The sequence below is a fragment of the Saccopteryx leptura genome, chromosome 2, assembly GCF_036850995.1.
Source record: "Saccopteryx leptura isolate mSacLep1 chromosome 2, mSacLep1_pri_phased_curated, whole genome shotgun sequence".
Taxonomy (NCBI): domain Eukaryota; kingdom Metazoa; phylum Chordata; class Mammalia; order Chiroptera; family Emballonuridae; genus Saccopteryx; species Saccopteryx leptura.
Window position 1 is genome coordinate 263032752 of NC_089504.1, and position 19166 is coordinate 263051917.

The 19166-nt window shown below is 39.7% G+C and overlaps 1 protein-coding gene across 2 annotated transcripts in view; it reads left to right on the plus strand.

Annotated features, from left to right (window-relative positions):
* The window catches only part of TDRD5 (tudor domain containing 5), a 54483-nt gene that overhangs the window by 27507 nt on the left and 7810 nt on the right, over window positions 1-19166 (plus strand). For both annotated transcript variants that reach the window (XM_066366035.1, XM_066366036.1), the window contains exons 12-16: window positions 5314-5514; window positions 5982-6140; window positions 10856-11038; window positions 11852-11989; window positions 13593-13788. In XM_066366035.1, the coding sequence (XP_066222132.1) occupies window positions 5314-5514; window positions 5982-6140; window positions 10856-11038; window positions 11852-11989; window positions 13593-13788 (877 nt within the window). The remainder of the gene's footprint in view (window positions 1-5313; window positions 5515-5981; window positions 6141-10855; window positions 11039-11851; window positions 11990-13592; window positions 13789-19166) is intronic.

The following is a 19166-nucleotide window of genomic DNA, read 5'->3' on the forward strand; positions in this document are numbered from 1 at the left end:
CATTATATCCTTTTTATCCCTTTATTATTAGACATTCAACCTGCTTCTGATTTTTGAGTATTGTAAGTAATGTATGCAGGGTATGGTTTTTGTGCAAGTCAGTATTCAGTATTATTTTCTAGGGTGCATGTTAGCCCTGACTAGATTTTTTTTAAGCTACTTACACTGCTAAGTTCAAAGGGCTAAATTTGTGACACACTTGTAGCCAATGTCCATTGTTCTCACATCAGCCAGATTGGTTCCATTATTGGTTCTCTTTGCTTTGTTTTCTTATTTTTTTCCCAAATTGCTTTTGGCATAGGGCTTTGCCCTTTCTGATCGATAATTAAACAAAGACATCTCAAGGTTGGCTCCTTCTTGTCATTCAGTTTTAAGCTCAAATATTATTTCCCCAAGAAGGGCTTCCTTGACCAGCTAGTTTAAAGTGTGCCCTTGTACTTCTATATTCATTGTTACTTTATCTTCACAGCACTATCTGGTATTATCTTAATTATTTGTTCACATACAAAAGCATAAACTCCTGAGACCAGGGACATGGCCTTGTTTGCTAGATCGCCATTGCATAGATCAATGCTGGTACATGGTAGGTGCTCAGTAAATATTTTTAACTAAATTAATATATTTCATTTTATTTTTATCTTTTTATGGTTTTGAAAAAAGTTAATGCAATTGGAAATGGCAGAGTAGCAGTAAAATAGCATGGTGAGACTAACTCCCAGAGACCAAATCCAAAGGAGGCAGAAAAGTAGAAGTCTACGCTTGCAGTTAGTAAGATGAATTTTTCAGCTTCTTTTCTGAGGTCACTCTTCAGTCTACAGCCTTGATGGTTTGAAGAGTTAGAGGACATTGTTTGAACTGGTAGAACCGCTAGAAGCTAGGGGGATAGATGGAGGGAGCCACAAACTAGACAAGTTCCACAATCCATATATACAGTCTACCCAGATCATTAAGTGACAGACTTTGCAAACACTGGTGAGAACCCAGGCCCTAGTGAAAAATCACTGGCTCACCTAGTCCTTTTTCTCACCTTGCATGTGTTATTTTGAAGAGATTTTAAAAATCATTGCACTAATTAACTTATTTTTATTGATTTCTCTAAGAAATACAACATACATGTGTGTAACAATGCAGGAACATTAGAACACTTTAATTTCCCTAACCTTATTTTCTGATCCATTTTTGTTGTGTAATTAATGTTATAGTTTTTAACCCTTCAAGAAATTGACCACATAAAATGATAACTAGAAAGCCCAGCGGTCATACGAAATGACCGCTGTTCTAGATATTATAAATTTTAATTAAAATGATTTGTGCAAAGGTGTCTGCTAATTCAAACTGAATTACCCAGGGCAGGCGGCAAGGACGCCCCTTTGCTTACTGCCCCATGAGGTTTTCCCCTTCTACTTGCTTAATTGCTTAAAGTAGAGTGCAATGAAGGAAACCACTGGCAGTACATTTCTTAAGAGCCACCGCTAGCTCAATAAATAAAGGTGATTTAAATAATAAAATGTTAATTCACATGTCAAAGATCTCTTTGTACACAACATTTCTTGTGTAGATGTTTCCATCATTTTTAAGCTCGCCTTGCAGAGGACCATCAATTATTTTTAATTTACGTCCGTTCTTTCACGAACTCTTGAACAGGCAACATAAAATTGACCGTGTCCAGGCCCTGGCTGGTTGGCTCAGCGGTAGAGCGTCGGCCTGGCGTGCGGGGGACCCGGGTTCGATTCCCGGCCAGGGCACATAGGAGAGGTGCCCATTTGCTTCTCCACCCCCCCTTCCTCTCTGTCTCTCTCTTCCCCTCCCGCAGCCAAGGCTCCATTGGAGCAAAGATGGCCCGGGCGCTGGGGATGGCTCCTTGGCCTCTGCCCCAGGCGCTGGAGTGGCTCTGGTCGCGGCAGAGCGACGCCTCGGAGGGGCAGAGCATCGCCCCCTGCTGGGCAGAGCATCACCCCTGGTGGGCGTGCCGGGTGGATCCCGGTCGGGCGCATGCAGGAGTCTGTCTGGCTGTCTCTCCCTGTTTCCAGCTTCAGAAAAAATACAAAAAAAAAAAAAAAAATTGACCGTGTCCAAATACAGGCTCAGGTAAAAAAAATGCCAGCACACTTAAGCGTTTGGCCCTGAGACTTATTGATGGTCATAGCAAAGGCAAGTTTTACAGGAAATTGTCTACGTCTCAATTGAAACGGCAACCCTGTTTGAGATGGAGCCAAATCAATTCTTGGAATGACATGTATTTCACCTTTAGAGGAGCCAGTCAAAGACTTAGCTATTATGACATTATTTAAGCAAGCCTTGTCTTTCTCTGCTCAGTGGTTTCTTTTTGTCGAGAAAGCCGTTTTTGTGCAGCTTTAGCTCCTTTTCTCTCCTCTTCAGTGCTGTATTTTCTAGGAGGCATTCTTAAAAGAAATTACGTTAAGACATAGTTTTTATGTAAAACAGATGATTGCCAATGCAAACAAATGTTCACCTTCCCCCTAACCTGCTCAATTTGCGTTCAGCCGTGGCAACTTCACCCCATTGGCTAGTACAGTTACGCAAGCAACCAATAAGCTATCGGTGACAAACAGACACTTAAGCCGCATATAATAAAGATGTCCATGTAGATTTAGTTACATATTTCTCAGTTTCTTAGGTCTTTATTTCCAAAGGACGTGACTTTCCTTTGGGAACATGTTCCTTCCATTTGAACTGTATCCTTTAAGACTTCATTTTTGAGGGTTTGTGGATGGCAAACTTAGTTATGTTTACTTGAAAATATAATTTTGTGCTTATTCTTGAAAGCTATATTCACTAGGTATAGAATTCTAGACTTGGTAGTTAGTATCTTTACAACCTTGGAGATGTCATTGAACTGGTTTCTGGTTTCCCTGTCATATTTGAGAAGTCAGCTGTCAGCCCAATGGATGTTCTCTTGTAGGCAGTGTCCTTTTGTAGGTGTTTTTAAGATTTCCTATTTGTTGTTTGTGCTTTTCCGTTTTAGTATGTTTATGTGTAGCTTTATTCTTATTCTGTTTGTGGTTCACTGGACTTCTTTTATCTGTGCCTTAGTTTCATTAAATTTGGAAAATTTCCAGCCATTATCCTTTCAATTATTTTTTACATGTTCATATATTAATTCATATACTTGTATTCCCTTTGTTTCTATTTCTGCCTCTCTTTCTGAGTATTAAGTATGTGAAACTTCTCAATTTACTTCCATATCATTAACCTCTCTTCTGTTTTCTATATATTTCTGTTTTTTGCATGCTATATTCTGGCTAATTTCTTTCAAATTATCTTCCACTTAACTGATTTTTTTTTGAGAGAGAGAAAGAGAGGGGACAGACAGGGACAGACAGACAGGAAGGAAGAGAGAAGAGAAGCATTAACTCGTAGTTGTGACACTTTAGTTGTTCATTGATTGCTTTCTCATTTGTGCCTTGGGTGAGGAGGTGCCTCCAGCTGAGCCATGACCCCTTGCTTGAGCTAGCGACCTTGGGCTCAAGCCAGTGACCTTTGACTTCAAGCCAGCAATCTTTGGGCTTAAGCCAATGACCATGGGGTTGTTTATGGTCCCATGCTCAACCTGGCAACCCATGCTCAAGCTGAAGACCTCAGTGTTTCAAATTTGGGTCCTCAGCATCCCAGGCTCTATCTACTGCGCCACTGCCTGGTCAGGCTGATTTATTTTTTAATTCTTCCTAATCTATTAAATCAACATAATGCATTATTAATTTTGGTTATTGTATTTTTTTTTCCATTTTTCCAAAGCTGGAAACGGGGAGGCAGTTAGACTCCCGCATGTACCCGACCGGGATCCACCTGGCACGCCCACTAGGGGGCGATGCTCTGCCCTTCTGGGGCGTCACTCTGTTGCATCCAGAGCCATTCTAGCACCTGAGGCAGAGGCCACAGAGCTATCCTTAGTGCCCGGGCCATATTTGCTCCAGTGGAGCCTCGCTGTGGGAGGGGAAGAGAGAGAGAGGAAGGAGAGGGGGAGGGGTGGAGAAGCAGATGGGCGCTTCTCCTGTGTGCCCTGGCCGGGAATCAAACCCGGGACTCCTGCACACCAGGCCGACGCTCTACCGCTGAGCCAACCGACTAGGGCCAGTTATTGTATTTTTAAAGCTCTCTTAGTTCTTTAATTCTGATAGATCAGTTGTTATAAATTGCTGATATTTGCAGAAGCTATCAAAATAATGGGGCTTTTTTGTTTTTTCTTTATACAGATTGTTTTATAATTCATCTAGAAATTCAAATATCTAAAGTTTTTGAGAGTTTGTTTCACTTATTGTCATTTCTTCTTTTTTCTTGTGACTTGTTATTTCATTGTATGTTTTTTATCTTTGCCTATGTACTGCTCATTGCCTTTGAAAAATTATTCAGCCCTGGCTGGGTAGCTCAGTTGGTTAGAGCATTATCCCAATACACCAAGGTTGTGGGTTTAATCCCCGGACAGGACACATACAAGCATCAACCAAAGAATGCATAAATAAGTGGAACAATTAATCGATATTTCTTTTTTTTTCTCTCTCTCTCTCAAAAAATAAAATTTTAAAAAGAATGAAAAATTATTAATAAGCATGGTTGAATAATACAGGCTAAGATTGCCTTCCTCAAAAGAGATTTAGTCACTCAGCCAGACATCTAGGAATACTACCAGTTTGGAACCTAGTTAATTTAAACAATTTGAGGATCTGTGTACCACCCAGGTGATGTGAAAACTGAGCTGCATGTCCACGTGAAGAAGGCTATTTTTCTTTTCCCCCTTATCCTGAGTGTGCACCCCAACAGGGACTCAGCTTAGTGAAGGAGAGTTCTGATTTCCATTCCCCACTATGAGTGGATACTGGTTTGATTTCTGTTCCCTTTGACCTGTGAGAGCATCAGAACCTGTGAGTTCAAATTAGCCTGGGTTAGCAGGTACTCTTAAGGCAAAAATAGCTCCCACTTCCCCTTTTATTTTGGCTTGATAATTTGTTACTCTCCTACCAGTTTTGGACACATTTCAAAAATATTTTATCTAGAATTTTTAGCTATTTCTTTAAGAGGATTGGCCCCGGATTCTTACTGAGTTGTTTCTGAAAATGATTTTTCACCGCATAAATAATAGTTTTTTCTACAATCACATTTTTTATTATTTTTTCTTTATTCTGACTTTTCTCATTCACAAATTGTAAACATCCTTCAGTGTGTTGTTTTAGTATTATTATGGTTTTACTTTTCCCACTAAAATCTCTAGTTCATCAGTAATTCATTTTTGCATTTGGTTACTGTAATTCATATTTGAATTTATAATATGAATCTCCTATCTTGATTATATTTCAGGAATATTGGACATCCAGAGCTGTTTTGCAGTTCCAGAAATTGTGTGGTTTGAAGCCATTAGTGGGGGTAGTGGATGAATACATAAATGGAATTCTTAACATTTTTCTGTGTGATACATCATCAAATGAAGACATCTATTTTCATCATGTCTTGAGAACAGAGGGCTATGCTATTGTATGCCGAGAAAATGTCCCTTCTAAGGTGGAGTTTGGGTGTATTTTGTAATATTTTTATTTCATCTCAACGCTTTAGATATGAGAATTTTATACAGAAGGTTATGTGATTTCTTCTTGACTCTTAGCAATACTTGTGAGATTCTTGACTTCTTAATGTAGAGCACTCTCATTTTCAGATGACCACAAAAAACTGCATTTGGCTTACTGTTTTTTAGACTGTGAATACTTATATTTTAAATAATTGAGAATTTACGCCAAAGTATTTAATTTTCTCAGGTGTTCTTAGAGAATTGCAATTACTGATAGCAGTGTCTGCATCCCTGTTAGTATTGATGTTGATAATTTTTGTAACTAAGAAAACATTTTAATATAGAAATTTTTTAATTATTAAATTTTAGAAGAGAATACATTTCCACATTTGAAAACTATGAAGTGCTAACTTTTTCACTTTTCTCTGAGTAATTAAACCCTTCCTTCTTTGTTTAATCCTAGGGTTTCAGCGAATTCAATCCTTTAGCCTTGTACACTAACTCCAGTGCAGGCCCAGAGGACGTTGTCTTGACAGAGCTGGGTTACCCTTGCCAGCACCGCTATTTTGATGAAGACCGAGAGATAAGTCCACAGTCAAAAGAGAGTGATTTGTTTACTCCGGTAATAGGTTTTTGCAAATATTATCATAATTATTTTTATTGTTAATGTTTAATTAGTACTTAATACATGCCAAGCACTGTAAATAGAACTTGAAGTTTAATATTCATAAAATCCCTGTGACATATAGTTACTATAATAATCTATTTTATAGATGGGAAACTGGGGCTTTTCAGACCTAGGAAATGATCCTCACAGTTCCCTTTGTTTCCATTAATTGCTGAGTTGGACCTTTGCTTCGTTGTGTGTCTTCCTGTACGAATCTCGCACATACTCACGGCAGATGTGGCCTCCCTCACACCGGTCCAAATGCTGTCGCTCCTCAGTCTTCCAGTGCTCTCCTTCTTTCCTTTCTCTGTGAACCTTTTCACAGCTCCCACTCATAACCATAAAAATATTATTGGTATTTCAGTAGCGATAATAAAATTAAGATAACAGCGACATTTATTGAACTCATACTATGTGACAGGTACTGCTATAAGTACTTGTGTGTACTAGTTAATTTTTTTTCACAACCACTTTACCAGGTTGGTACTTTCATGTCCCCACTTTATATATAAGCAAAGTAAAGCAAATAGTAAGAACTTAAATGATTTTTCAACCAATTAACAAGTAAACATGTCCTTTGAGTTTTATATGCCTCCTGGCAGCAAGAACTGGGCTAAGAATATAGGGTGTGTTCAGTTGAAGCACCAAAAAAGTGGTGGTTTTGGACACAGAAAGGCTTATGTTCTTTGAATAAAATGTGAAAATATTATTTTGTTTATGTTTTCTATATGTGACTTTAAAAATTATTGATATGATTGTATTTTTTAGTGGGCATTTACTAGTCATTGGGGAAAAAAAAGGAAAGGCCATCTGACTACTGGGAGACTGACAGGCTCTGAAAAATGTGTGTGAATGTTCACTGCTGCATGTTTGAATTAAGCAGTCTAAAGATTTTAAATTTCTGGTTTACGTTAAAATTAATTTGGCTTGTTTGGTTTTCTAAAGCCTGAATTTTTCTTAGTCAATATTACTTGATCAGAACAGTTATATTTCCTAATCCTTAAATAGTGAATTGAATTCAACCTTTAAAAATTTTAGAATAGCCTGTCATCACTCTGTTAATGTCTTCAAATAATCATAGTTCTGTCCTAAAAAATGAAATAAGGCTAGCTTTTCTGCTAAAGAGATAAGTCTTAAAACTCCCCTATTTCATCTAGCCTATATTTTAATATAACAAGACTCCCATATGCTACTCACACAGCACATACACGTACACCGACCTCTCTACACATAGTTCCTTGTAATTCCTACTTTTCTTTAAGCATCCCAATAGTTTATATAAAATCCTTCATTGCATCTTCTCAGAACATCCTCGTTCCCTGATAACACTTGGGTCCTGTCTCTGCGAGTGCTCTACACTAACTTCCTGCTATATTTGAGTCTTTCAGAGCTGGGACCTGTTGCACTCATCTTTAAATTCACAAAACTACCCTGTACACATTTCATAATATGTTCTGAATAAATGTTTGTAGGCCTGAACTAGTTTAACAGGATGGGAAGACGGAGGGTTGTGGATAAAGTTAGAAAATAACATTGTGTTTGTGTGAGCCATGGCCAAACTTCCTCCCCCTTGCCCCGCAGAATATAGGCATGTAGATTTTGGAAACAGCATTAGTATAAAAAAGTTAAATAATTTATCTTTCATATATCCTAGAAAGATATTAATGGTGAGAAGGCTGTCGTTCACCTTAAATATGAGTCAAAGAAGCCACTACAGGATTCTGAATTGAGCGCTTTGAAAACCCAAAATAACAGCTGTGACAAAGCTGTGAAGTGCTCCATCCCAGAGCAGAAGGGTCTGAAGGAAGACAGTGAGGTAGGCAAAGGAAAGATTGTGTGTGAGGTAAATATAGATAGTCCATAAGTGAGGGGGGCTGGAATAAAATTGCTCTTCAAACTCTGCTCCTTTCAGTGGGTCAGGGCAGCTCCCACAGATGAGTTATGGATCCCCCTTCAGCAGTCTCCGGGCCCAAAGGCCAAGTAACATGGCCTTGACCACGGAAGAGAGAGGGCATTATCTGGCGTTGGTGTGTCAGTTACTTGGGCAGGCTTCAAGAATTATGCAGAGACTAGGAACTAGTACTGGGAAACCAATTATGAATATCCATCAGAAAAAATGTTCACTTTTTTGGAGGACATGTTTTTATTTTAATCAAATATTTATGTACACATATCTTGGAGTCCCTTATAACTTCTTTTCCTGCATTTCCTGTTCCACAAAGCAATTATTTTCATCTTTTAGCTACTGGTTTTGGAATTTAACCTCTATTTCTTTTATTAAATAACAAACTCATGATTTTTCAGTTTTATGTATGGACTCCCCCCACACCATCCAAACATATCCTTTTTGTCTCCCCCTACCATCTCACTAATATAGTTATCAAACTTTCCATTAGCTCACCATTCAATATGTATGTTATTTTATGACTCTATAAATGCTATTCACAGCTAAGGAGTATGCCATGGCAGCTTTTCCTTCTCTGCGTATCTTTTCTTTTCTTTTGTATTAATGTTTCTTTTTAAGTTGGCATACAGTAAAATTGACTTTCTTTAGATGTAGCGTCCTGTCGGTTTTAACACTATAGTTTTGTGCTCCACCATCTGTTTTATTCTCGAGGAGACTTCTGGTCTGCCAGAAGAAGGGAGACGTGTGGTTTCTCGGGTCCTCCAGATGCAGGCGGTGGGGGGATGGGGAGCTGGTAACCTAACTGTTGCTGCTTTGTGTGTGTGTGTGTGTGTGTGTGTGTGTGTGTGGTTTTTATTTTTATTTTTCAATTACACTTTACTTTCCATATTGTTTTATATTGGTTTCAGGTGTACAGCATAGTGGTTAGACAGCTATATGCTTTACAAGTTTTCCCCTGATATTTCTAGTACTCACCTGGCACCATACAGAGTTCTTGCAATAATATTGACTTATATTTCCAATGCCGTACTTTACGTCTCCATGACTGTTTTGGAACTACCAATTCGTATACCCTAATCCATTCACCTTTCTCACCCAGCCCCCCACTCCTCTCCCTTCTGGCAGCCACCAGTTGGTTCTCTGTGTCTAAGAATCTGTTTCAATTTTGTTTGGTTCCAACTACTTCTTACTCAGACTTTCAACCAGTGCTTTTTTTTTCCACTTTACTCCTTCACTTCCAAAAACAATGTGTACCAATTCTTGCACTTTTGTGGTGTCAGTGGTGGTACAAATTGGGGTCCTTCTTAGTTTTCCTACCACAGGTTGAGGATTCCACCTCCTTAGCACTGCTGATTCAGTGCTCACATGTCTGCTTTCCTGTGTCCAGAATGTAGATGGTGTTTTCTCCTCTTCTCTTCTCTTTGACTATGAGTTATACCTTAAATCTTTTTATTTTATTTTCAAGAGGGAGGGAGTAATAAATTGTGTATTCAACCTGCAATCTTTACCTGGAGTCAGGGAAAAAGAATTATAAACCTAAATTTTAATATTTTTTTATTCTTATTTATTTAGTGAGGAAGGGAGGCAGAGACAGACTCCCACATGTGCCCTGACTGGGATCCACCCAGCAAGTCCACCAGGGGGTGACACTCTGCCCATCTGGGGCCCTTGCTCAATTGCAACCGGAGCCATTTTTGTACCTGAGACAGAGGCCATAGAGCCATACTCAGTGCCTGGGGCCAACTTGCTCTACTTGAGTCATGGCTGTAGGAGGGAAGGGGAAGGGAGGGAGGGAGAGAGAGAGAAAGAGAGAGAGAGAGAGGGAGAGAGAGGTGTGAGGGAGGAGTGGAGAAGCAGATGGGCACTTCTCCTATGTGCCCTGACCGGGAATCAAACCCAGGACATCCATATGCTGGGCCGACGCTCTACCACTGAGCCAACTTGGTCAGGGCCTAAACCTAAATTTTAAAATGTACTACAGTGAATAGGTGGAACTGAAATCATTCAGAGGATTTTAGAGCAGTGAGACTATTCTGTGTGATAATGGATAACTGTCATTACACATTTGTCAGAACCCATAGAATATGTAACACTGAAGGTGAACCCTAATATTAAGTATGGACTTTGGGTGATAATGATGTATCAGTGTAGGCTCATAGATTATAACAAATATCCCACAATGGCAAAATGTGGATAATAGTATGGCAGTTTCTAAAAATGTAAAACATAAATTTATCATATGGCACAGCAGTTCCATTTCTAGATATCTACGGAATAAGTCCACAAAAAGACACGTGCGTGAATGTTCAAAGCAGCATGATTCATAATAAGCTAAAAGTAGAAGATGGTTTACCTTCAGCTGTATATCCATACAGTGAAACACTGTTCAGCAATAAAAACCAACTAACTGCTGATACATGCTACAACATGGGTGAATGTGAGCACCATGCTAAGTGAAAGAAGCCAGGTGCAAGAGACCACATGTTGCATAATTCCACTGATATGAAAATGTCCAAAAGAGGCAAACTGAGAGAAAGTAGATTACTAATTGTCTGGAGCAGGGGTGGGTGCGGAGATTGCAGATGGGCATGAGGGATCTTTGTGGGGAGATAAAACTATTCTAAAAGTGGATGTGGAGATGGTTGCACAATTGTAAAGTTACTAAAAATCACTCAGTTGTATACTTAGAGAATTTTACGTTATGCAAATTATACCTCAATAAAGCTGTTATATTTTTTTAAAATCTTCCTTTGGTACATTCTAGGAGGAGATCCCCACTGGAATGCCATGCCTGGAGTCAGTGAGCATAGGTGATGACATTTGGGATGAGAACTGGTTACCTTTGCAAGCTAAAATGGGCAACGGAGGTGATGCTGCCTTGCGCTCATTTACCCCCAGCCCTGGTGGAGAGGAGCCGTGCCTGTCGTGTAAAGAAACGCCGGAGAAGGTTAGACCCTTGAGCAAACGGAGCGAGTCACTGCTGAAAACGGAAGTGTAAACTTGTCCATGCCTCGAGAACACTATACATTCTGGAACTCCAAATGATTTATCAGAAGATAATTCAGAAAAAATGCAATTTTTCTTTCAAAGGTAGTCGTGGGAGATAGGGGACAGGAGGAGGTGGGGACGAATGAGCCGTGGGTTACTGTGCCCATCGGTACTGTCAGTCATCGTGATTGCCCCCTCGCTGGCACCTGGTCAGGGCCTTTGGATCTCTAAGTAAACTGTTCTCCCTGTTTTGTGTTGCTTTAGTCTTGTAATATAACTTTGGATCTCTGCAGTGAGAACATTTGCTAATATTGGTTCTAACTATATATTTATATTTACATTATATTTATTTCCCACTGGTTATGAAAAGAAAGAAGCATCTGCAGTTAAGTTACTCCTTATTGTCTTTGCCAATTTAATACTAGATGATCATGAAAAAAATCATCTAGATATGAAAATGGTATTGAAGAAAATGCTGCATATAAGTCTTTTTCTTTTTAAGCTCTGTGTATTCAGGAATTCAGAGTACTGGGTATGGATCAATAATACAAGGAGGAATTGAGCCTGACCAGGCAGTGGTGCAGTGGATAGAACGTCGGACTGGGATGTGGAATAATACAAGGAGGAAAAGCCACACTAGTCAAAAAAGCTACAGAAAGTCAATAAATACCTTTCCTTGTTTAATCTACATTGCCTCCTTGCCTTTACCTTGCCCACGTTGTCCTCTGTTTGGATCAGGTGGCCTGTATCTCAGTTTATTGTTTCTATGCAGGATTGGTGTTTTTCTACACAAGATACGAGAGGTGATTCATGTCACCCTTTAGGCCTTGTGAATGGAGTACAGATAAAAGTTCAGAAGCCGGAAGGACTAGCTCAGGAAGAGCATACTGGGACAAGCAGGATTCAGAAGGTAAATGTCTAATGAATGTTTTCACAGGTTTGCGTGAGGAAGTGCTTTCATTTTTAGAAAGGAAAAACCTGATTAATGATCACTCCCTTAGTGTTCTGTGGAATACGTATACATACAGTGTATATTGGTTTTAAAATTTAAGTGAACTTAATATAGTTATTCATCTCTTCAGAAGAAAATCCTGAGTCTAAATTTAAAAGATTAGTCAAATGTCTATGTTAGGAATAGAGAAACAGGTATTTTTGTATAACCTATCTATAAGTTTTAAGCTCTGTATCTGTCCGTCCTGTCATGTAAGCCTGTTTTCTTCTTTTATGTTGCTTTGGCAGACGCACTGACCCTGGAACAAAATACATTTGTTTCTTGTTTCTCAGCTATATTATGAGAAGCCTGGAAACAACAGGACAATTTGTGTGAATCATGAAATTTGACTACTGGGCTTCTGTACTTGCGTGTGTTAAAATTTGGCATTCCATTTGCTTAGCCCAAATTCAGTCTCTGTTTGGGACGTTCATCTTTTTCTCTGAAACATTTCCTTAATACTCCATTGGGTCACCTCTTCTGCGGAGCTGTCATTTAATTCCTTTGTGTTGCAGTTAATACCTCTCTGCGTGGCTGGCAGCAGCACATGCACTGTGTCCCTAGAGAGGACCATGAGCTCTGTAGGGACCCGGCCCACTGCTTCCTGAGAAGCTGTGTGCTTGAACACAGAGAACGTAGATGTCTGAGTTCACATCTCTGTCATATCTCTGTTTTTATTGATTGGTGTTGGATAACTTACTCAACTCTATAAAAAGCACAATGCTAAGTGGAAGAAGCTGTAACACAGAAACCATACCACCTAACCAAAAAGCGGTCATTCTGACGTTAATGAAGAAACACATGCAAATAATCTAGCTCTGTGCCCAACTCAGGGAGCTCTGTGAGGGCTCAGTGAGCGTTGTCTCTCATTTCCTGCAGCTCTTCTTTGGCTGTGCGTGGCCATGCTTGGTATGTAATGTTTACTCATAATGTGTTCAGTAAATGCTTCATGAATTGAACTGATGGCCACTAAGTTAGTGAACTTGTTTTTATCTAGAGAGAATCTAGGTTCTTTTAATTTTTTTTAATTTTTTTTTATTTTTTTACAGAGACAAAGAGTGAGTCAGAGAGAGGGATAGACAGGGACAGACAGACAGGAACAGAGAGAGATGAGAAGCATCAATCATTAGTTTTTCGTTGCATATTGCGACACCTTCGTTGTTCATTGATTGCTTTCGCATATGTGCCTTGACCACGGGCCTTCAGCAGACCGAATAACCCCTTGCTGGAGCCAGCGACCTTGGGTTCAAGCTGGTGAGCTTTTGCTCAAACCAGATGAGCCTGTGCTCAAGCTGGCGACCTCGGGGGTCTCGAACCTGGGTCCTCTGCATCCCAGTCCAACGCTCTATCTACTGCGCTACCGCCTGGTCAGGCGAATCTAGGTTCTTAAAAATCAGTTTTATTTCTTTATGATATAAAAAAAAATGTCTTGTTTATATGTAAGAAAACAAAAGAGGCTTAATTCTTCCTGTTATACTGACAGTGACTTTCATGCTTTTGCCTCATTTTTCCCATTCTACAGCAACCAGACTTAGACGGTCTACCAGATTCTTACACATTGCCCGAGCTGGAAGAGCTCTGCGTCTCCCTTACCCAGTCACAGCAGTTGGCAGAAGGGAGCCAGTCCGAGCCTGACAGTGGTCAGGTTCAGCTCTCTGCAGAAGCACTGGCTTTAACTCCATCAGTGGTTGGTTCCCCAGAGAAACACTCTGGCTCAGGTAGGGTTACATAAAACCGACAAATGCAGTGGCTCACCACATTGCTAAAAACCTTACCTTTTTCAGAACGTAATTTCAAAAATGCTGATTAAAGTGTCTCAAGTCCAGGGCTCAGTTGTTCCCTTTCACTTTACCAACTCTTTTTTTTTCTTTTCTGCAGTTTGACAGGTGTCAGGTTTACATACAGTAAAATTTGCCAGTTTTTCAGTGTCCAATTTTGTGAATTTTGACAAATGTACACAACCTTATAACCACCACCACAGTTGTGATCTAGGACGTTTCCCTCAGTCTGAAAGTTTTGTCATGTTCCTGTGCAGTCATTCCCTCCTCTGCTTGTGGCTTCTGGCGTGTTACTGTTTCTTTTCGAGAATTTATGTTAAGAGAGTCATATAGTATGTAGTTTTTATGTGTGAAGAAGAAAGTGACTTTGTTAACTTAGCAAAATATTTTACAGATTTACTCAAGTTGTTGCCAGGATCAGAAGCGTGTTCCTATTTATCACCGAGTTGTACCCAGTTGTATGAATACACCACAGTTGGTCTGTCTGTTCCTCAGATGACACCATCTGGGTTGCTTTAAGATTTCTGCCTTTGTGATTAAAGCTGCTGCAAACATTCATGGCCAGCTCTTTGTGTAGACATAATGTTTTTTATTTCCTTTCAGTACATGGTTAAGAGTGGAATTGCTGCGTCATCTGGTCACTACATGTTTACATTTTTTTAACTTTAAAAGAACTGCCAAAATGTTTTCCATAGTGGCTATACCTAATTATATTTACACCAGCAATGTGTGAAAGTTGTGATTGCTCCACATCCTTGCCAACACATGTATCGTTAATCTGTCAGTTCTGAAATTGGAAACTGGGAGGGAGTCAGACAGACTCCCGCATACACCTGATCGGGATCCACCCGGCATGCCCACCAGGGGGCGATGCTCTGCCCATCTGGGGCGTTGCTCTGTTGCGACCAGAGCCATTCTAGTGCCTGAGGCAGAGGCCGTAGAGCCATCCTCAGGACCCAGGCCAACTTTGCTCCAATGGAGCCTTGGCTGCAGGAGGGAAAGAGAGAGACAGAGAGGAAGGAGAGGGGGAGGCGTGGAGAAGCAGATGGGCGCTTTTCCTGTGTGCCCTGGCCAGGAATCGAACCTGAGACTCCTGCATGCCAGGCCGACGCTCTACCACTGAGCCAACCGGCCAGGACCACTGGTTTCTTTTTCTTTTTTTTTTTTTTTTGTATTTTTCTGAAGGTGGAAACGGGGAGAGACAGTCAGACAGACTCCCGCATGCGCCTGACCGGGATCCACCTGGCACGCCCACCAGGGGCACGCTCTGCCCACCAGGGGGCGATGCTCTGCCCCCTCCGGGGCGTCGCTCTGCCGTGACCAGAGCTACTCTAGCACCTGGGGCAGAGGCCAAGGAGCCATCCCCAGTGCCCGGGCCATCCCTGCTCCACTGGAGCCTCGGCTCCGGGAGGGGAAGAGAGAGACAGAGAGGAAGGAAGGGGGGTGGAGAAGCAAATGGGCGCTTCTCCCATGTGCCCTGGCCGGGAATCGAACCCGGGTCCCCCGCACGCCAGGCCGACGCTCTACCGCTGAGCCAACTGGCCAGGGCCCCTGTCAGTCTTTTTTAATGTTGCTATTCTGGTGGGTATGCAGTGAAATCATATTATGACTTTAATTTACATTTCCCTATTTGCCAGTGACGTTGACCATCTTTTCGTGTGCTTGTGTGCCCTCTGTATGTCTCCTGCAGTGAATTACCTACCTGTTCAAGTATTGGCTCATAATATTCCTATGGGATTTAAATATCTGTAGTGATATCTACCCTCTCATTTCTGATGTTGGTAATTTGTGTCGGGTTTTTTCTTAGTCTGCCTAGAGATTTATTGAAGAAACTAATTTTTGGTTCCATTGATTTTTCTCTGTTGTGCTTCTGTTCTCTATTTCATTGATTTCTACTGTTATTTTTTATGAAATTATTTTTTCTGCTAGCTTTAGTTGTAATTAGCTTTTCAAATTAAAACCTTAGAATATTTAATGCTATAAATTTCCCTATAAACACTATTTTATCAGCATCCCATGAATTTTGCTGGGTTGTATTTTTGTTTCATTCATGTAAGAATATATTCTAATTACCCTTACGAGTTTTTTCTTCTAGGAGTTTGTTGTGTAATTTCCAAACACTTGGAGATTTTCTAAATGTCTATATTATTGATTTTTAATTTAATTTTATGATTAAGGAATATACTTTGCATCCTTTTAAATTAGGATACACTTACTATATAGCTGAGAATGTGGTCTATCTTTCTAAGTGTTACTTGTATACTTCAGAACAGTGTGTAGTCTAATATTGGCTTAAGTACTTTATGGCTACCTATTAGATCAAGTTGATGGATAGTGTTAAGTCTTCTATAGCCTTGTTAATTTTCTGTCTTACTTGCTTATTCAATTATTGACTAAGAATTGTTATTAGGATTGTTATGCCCTATTAATGAATCAATTCATTTATTACCATTCATTGCTTTGAAATCTATTTTATTGATATTAATATAGCCACTCTGGCTTTCTTTCTGTTCATATTAGCATGATATATTATTTGCTGTCATTTTACTTTTAACCTATATGTATCTTTATAGTTAAAGGGAATTCTTGTAGGCAGCATATAGTCTTTCTGTTTTATTCAATTTGTAATCTCTTTAGTTGTAGTGGTTATATAATTTAGTGTGATAATCAAGTGTCTGGGTTTAAATCTACCATTTCTGTTTTTCTCTTTCCTATTCTTATTTCTTTTATTCTTTTTTCCTCTTTAAATTTCTTTATAATTCTGTTTTATTTCTTTTATTGACTTGTTATATCTCATTTTCTACTTTTCTTTAAATGATTGCTTTAGGATTTAGTCCATATATTTAAGTGAGTACCTTCAAATTATCACATGTACACTATGAAAACCTTATAATAGCACACTTTCATTTTTCTCACTCCAGCCTCTAAGCTATTATATATTTCATTTGTTCATATGTTGTAAATCTTAAAGTCCATTCATTGTTTTTGCTACACACTTTTCTTTCAAAGAAATTAAAAATGAGAAAAATTTTTGTTTATTCATTTGTCATGGTCAGTGTTCTCTATTTCATTATGTAAATTAGGAAACCTGATTTTTACAGTAAACCTATTCTGTAAAGAGCCAGAAAAGTAGCTTCAGGAAGATGGCAGCAGAGGAGGCAGGAAGATGGCAGCAGAGTAGGCAGATACACAGACTTCCAGCTCACACCACCAAAATGGATTACAAATTAATTTAGGAACAATCAGCGTGAAAAACCAACTCTGGACTACAAGACCAGCTCTCAAAAACAAAGGAGCAAAGAAGAAGCCACACTGAGCCTGGTAGGGAGTGCTGAGGACTGGTGAGTCTCCCCTGCTTACAGGAACAAAGGGGGTATGAGGCTGAGTGCTCAGAAGGGCTCTCATTCCTAGGAAAAGAGTAATAAATATCCCTCACAGCCACTTGCTTGGGGACCTGGGAATGAGGTGTGTTGAAAGGGCTGGCTTATCTTCCAAAAGGAAAGGGGGGCGAGAGAGACAGTGGATGACTGGCAGAGGAATGCATGGGAGGACCTGAGAAGCTGACTCATCCAGTGCTGGAGGCAGCCATAGCTGGGGGAGGGGTTGATCCTTCCACATAACACAAGACTAAAGTGCTTCGGGATCATACATCTCCAGACATCTCTCCAGCTCCAATCAGGGCAACAAGACACAGCTGAAAACAAGAAGTGGGGAGGAGGGGCAGTAACTCAGGTCTCCATGGAGATCTGAGATACACCTCCCCCTACTGAAGAGGAGAAAGCACCCCATCCCCAGAGAGAGTAACTGGTAGATCAGGCCTTCAGAGTCTCAGGTTACACCCACCGCATTCCTGGATACAGTTTCAAATAAATCCCCTGCTGAGATCAGTAAACAAGACTACAACAGGGAAGAAAACAAACAAATCAAGACTTCAAAGCAGCCCAAATCTGAAAGTGGATTACAAATAACAGCTGATGCCAACCCAAGAAGACTTAGAAATAACACAACTGAAAATTGAAGGCAGACAACACCAAACCTAGACTCAACCAGCCCTACAGACAACATACCCAAACACATAGACATAATGAAGAGACAGAGAAGTGCAATCCAAATGAAACCACAAGAGAAATCTCCAGAAAAGGAACTGAGTGATATGGAAATAACCAAACTGCTGGATGCAGAGTTTAGAATAATGATTGTTAGGATGCTTAGAGATCTTAGAACAACAATGGATGGTCATTACTAACACCTAAATAGAGAGATAGCAAGTATAAAAAAGGACATTGAAATATTAAAAAAGAATCAGTCGGAGGTGACAAATACAATATCAGAAATGAAGACCACAATGGAAGGAATTAAAAGCCGGATGGATGAAGCTGAGGATCGAATCAGCGAGTTGGAGGACAAGATGAACAAAGGCACGAAAGCAGAACAGAAAAAAGAAAAGAGACTCAAAAAGTCTGAGGAAACTCTGAGAATGCTCTGTGACAACATGAAAAGAAATAACATCTGCATCATAGGGGTTCCTGAAGAAGAAGAGAAAGAACAAGGAATAGAAACTTTATTAATCTAATCATAGCTGAAAACTTCCCTAAATTGATGCAAGGAAGGGTCTCACAAGTTCAAGAAGCACAGAGAACTCCATTAAAGAGAAACCCAAAAAGACCTGCACCAAGACACATCATAATTAAAATACCAAAGCTAAGCAATAAAGAGAAAATATTAAAAGCTGCTAGAGAAAAGAAGGCTATCACCTACAAAGAAACCCCCATAATATGGATGACATCCACTTCTCAACAGAAACACTTGAGGCCAGAAGGAAATGGCAAGAAATATTCAAAGTAATGCAGAACAAGAGCCTACAACCAAGACTACTTTATCCAGCAAGGCTATCATTTAAAATTGAAGGAGAAATAAAAAGTTTCTCAGACAAAAAAAAAACAACTCAAGGAATTCATTACAACCAAACAATTGCTGCAGGAAATGTGTAAGGGGCCTGTTGTAAATAGATCAAAGTGGGAAAAGAATATAGCAAAAGAAGAATACAGCTTTAAAGAATAAAATGGCAATAAACAACTACATATCAATAATAACCTTAAATGTAAATGGATTAAATGATCCAATCAAAAGACATAGGGTAGCTGCTTGGATAAGAAAACAGGACCCGTACATATGCTGTCTACAAGAGACACACCTTAAAACAAAAGATGCACATAGACTGAAGGTAAAAGGATGGAAAAAAATATTTCATGCAAATGGAAATGAAAAAAAAACCCAGGGGTAGCAATATTTATATCAGACAAAATGGACTTTAAAAC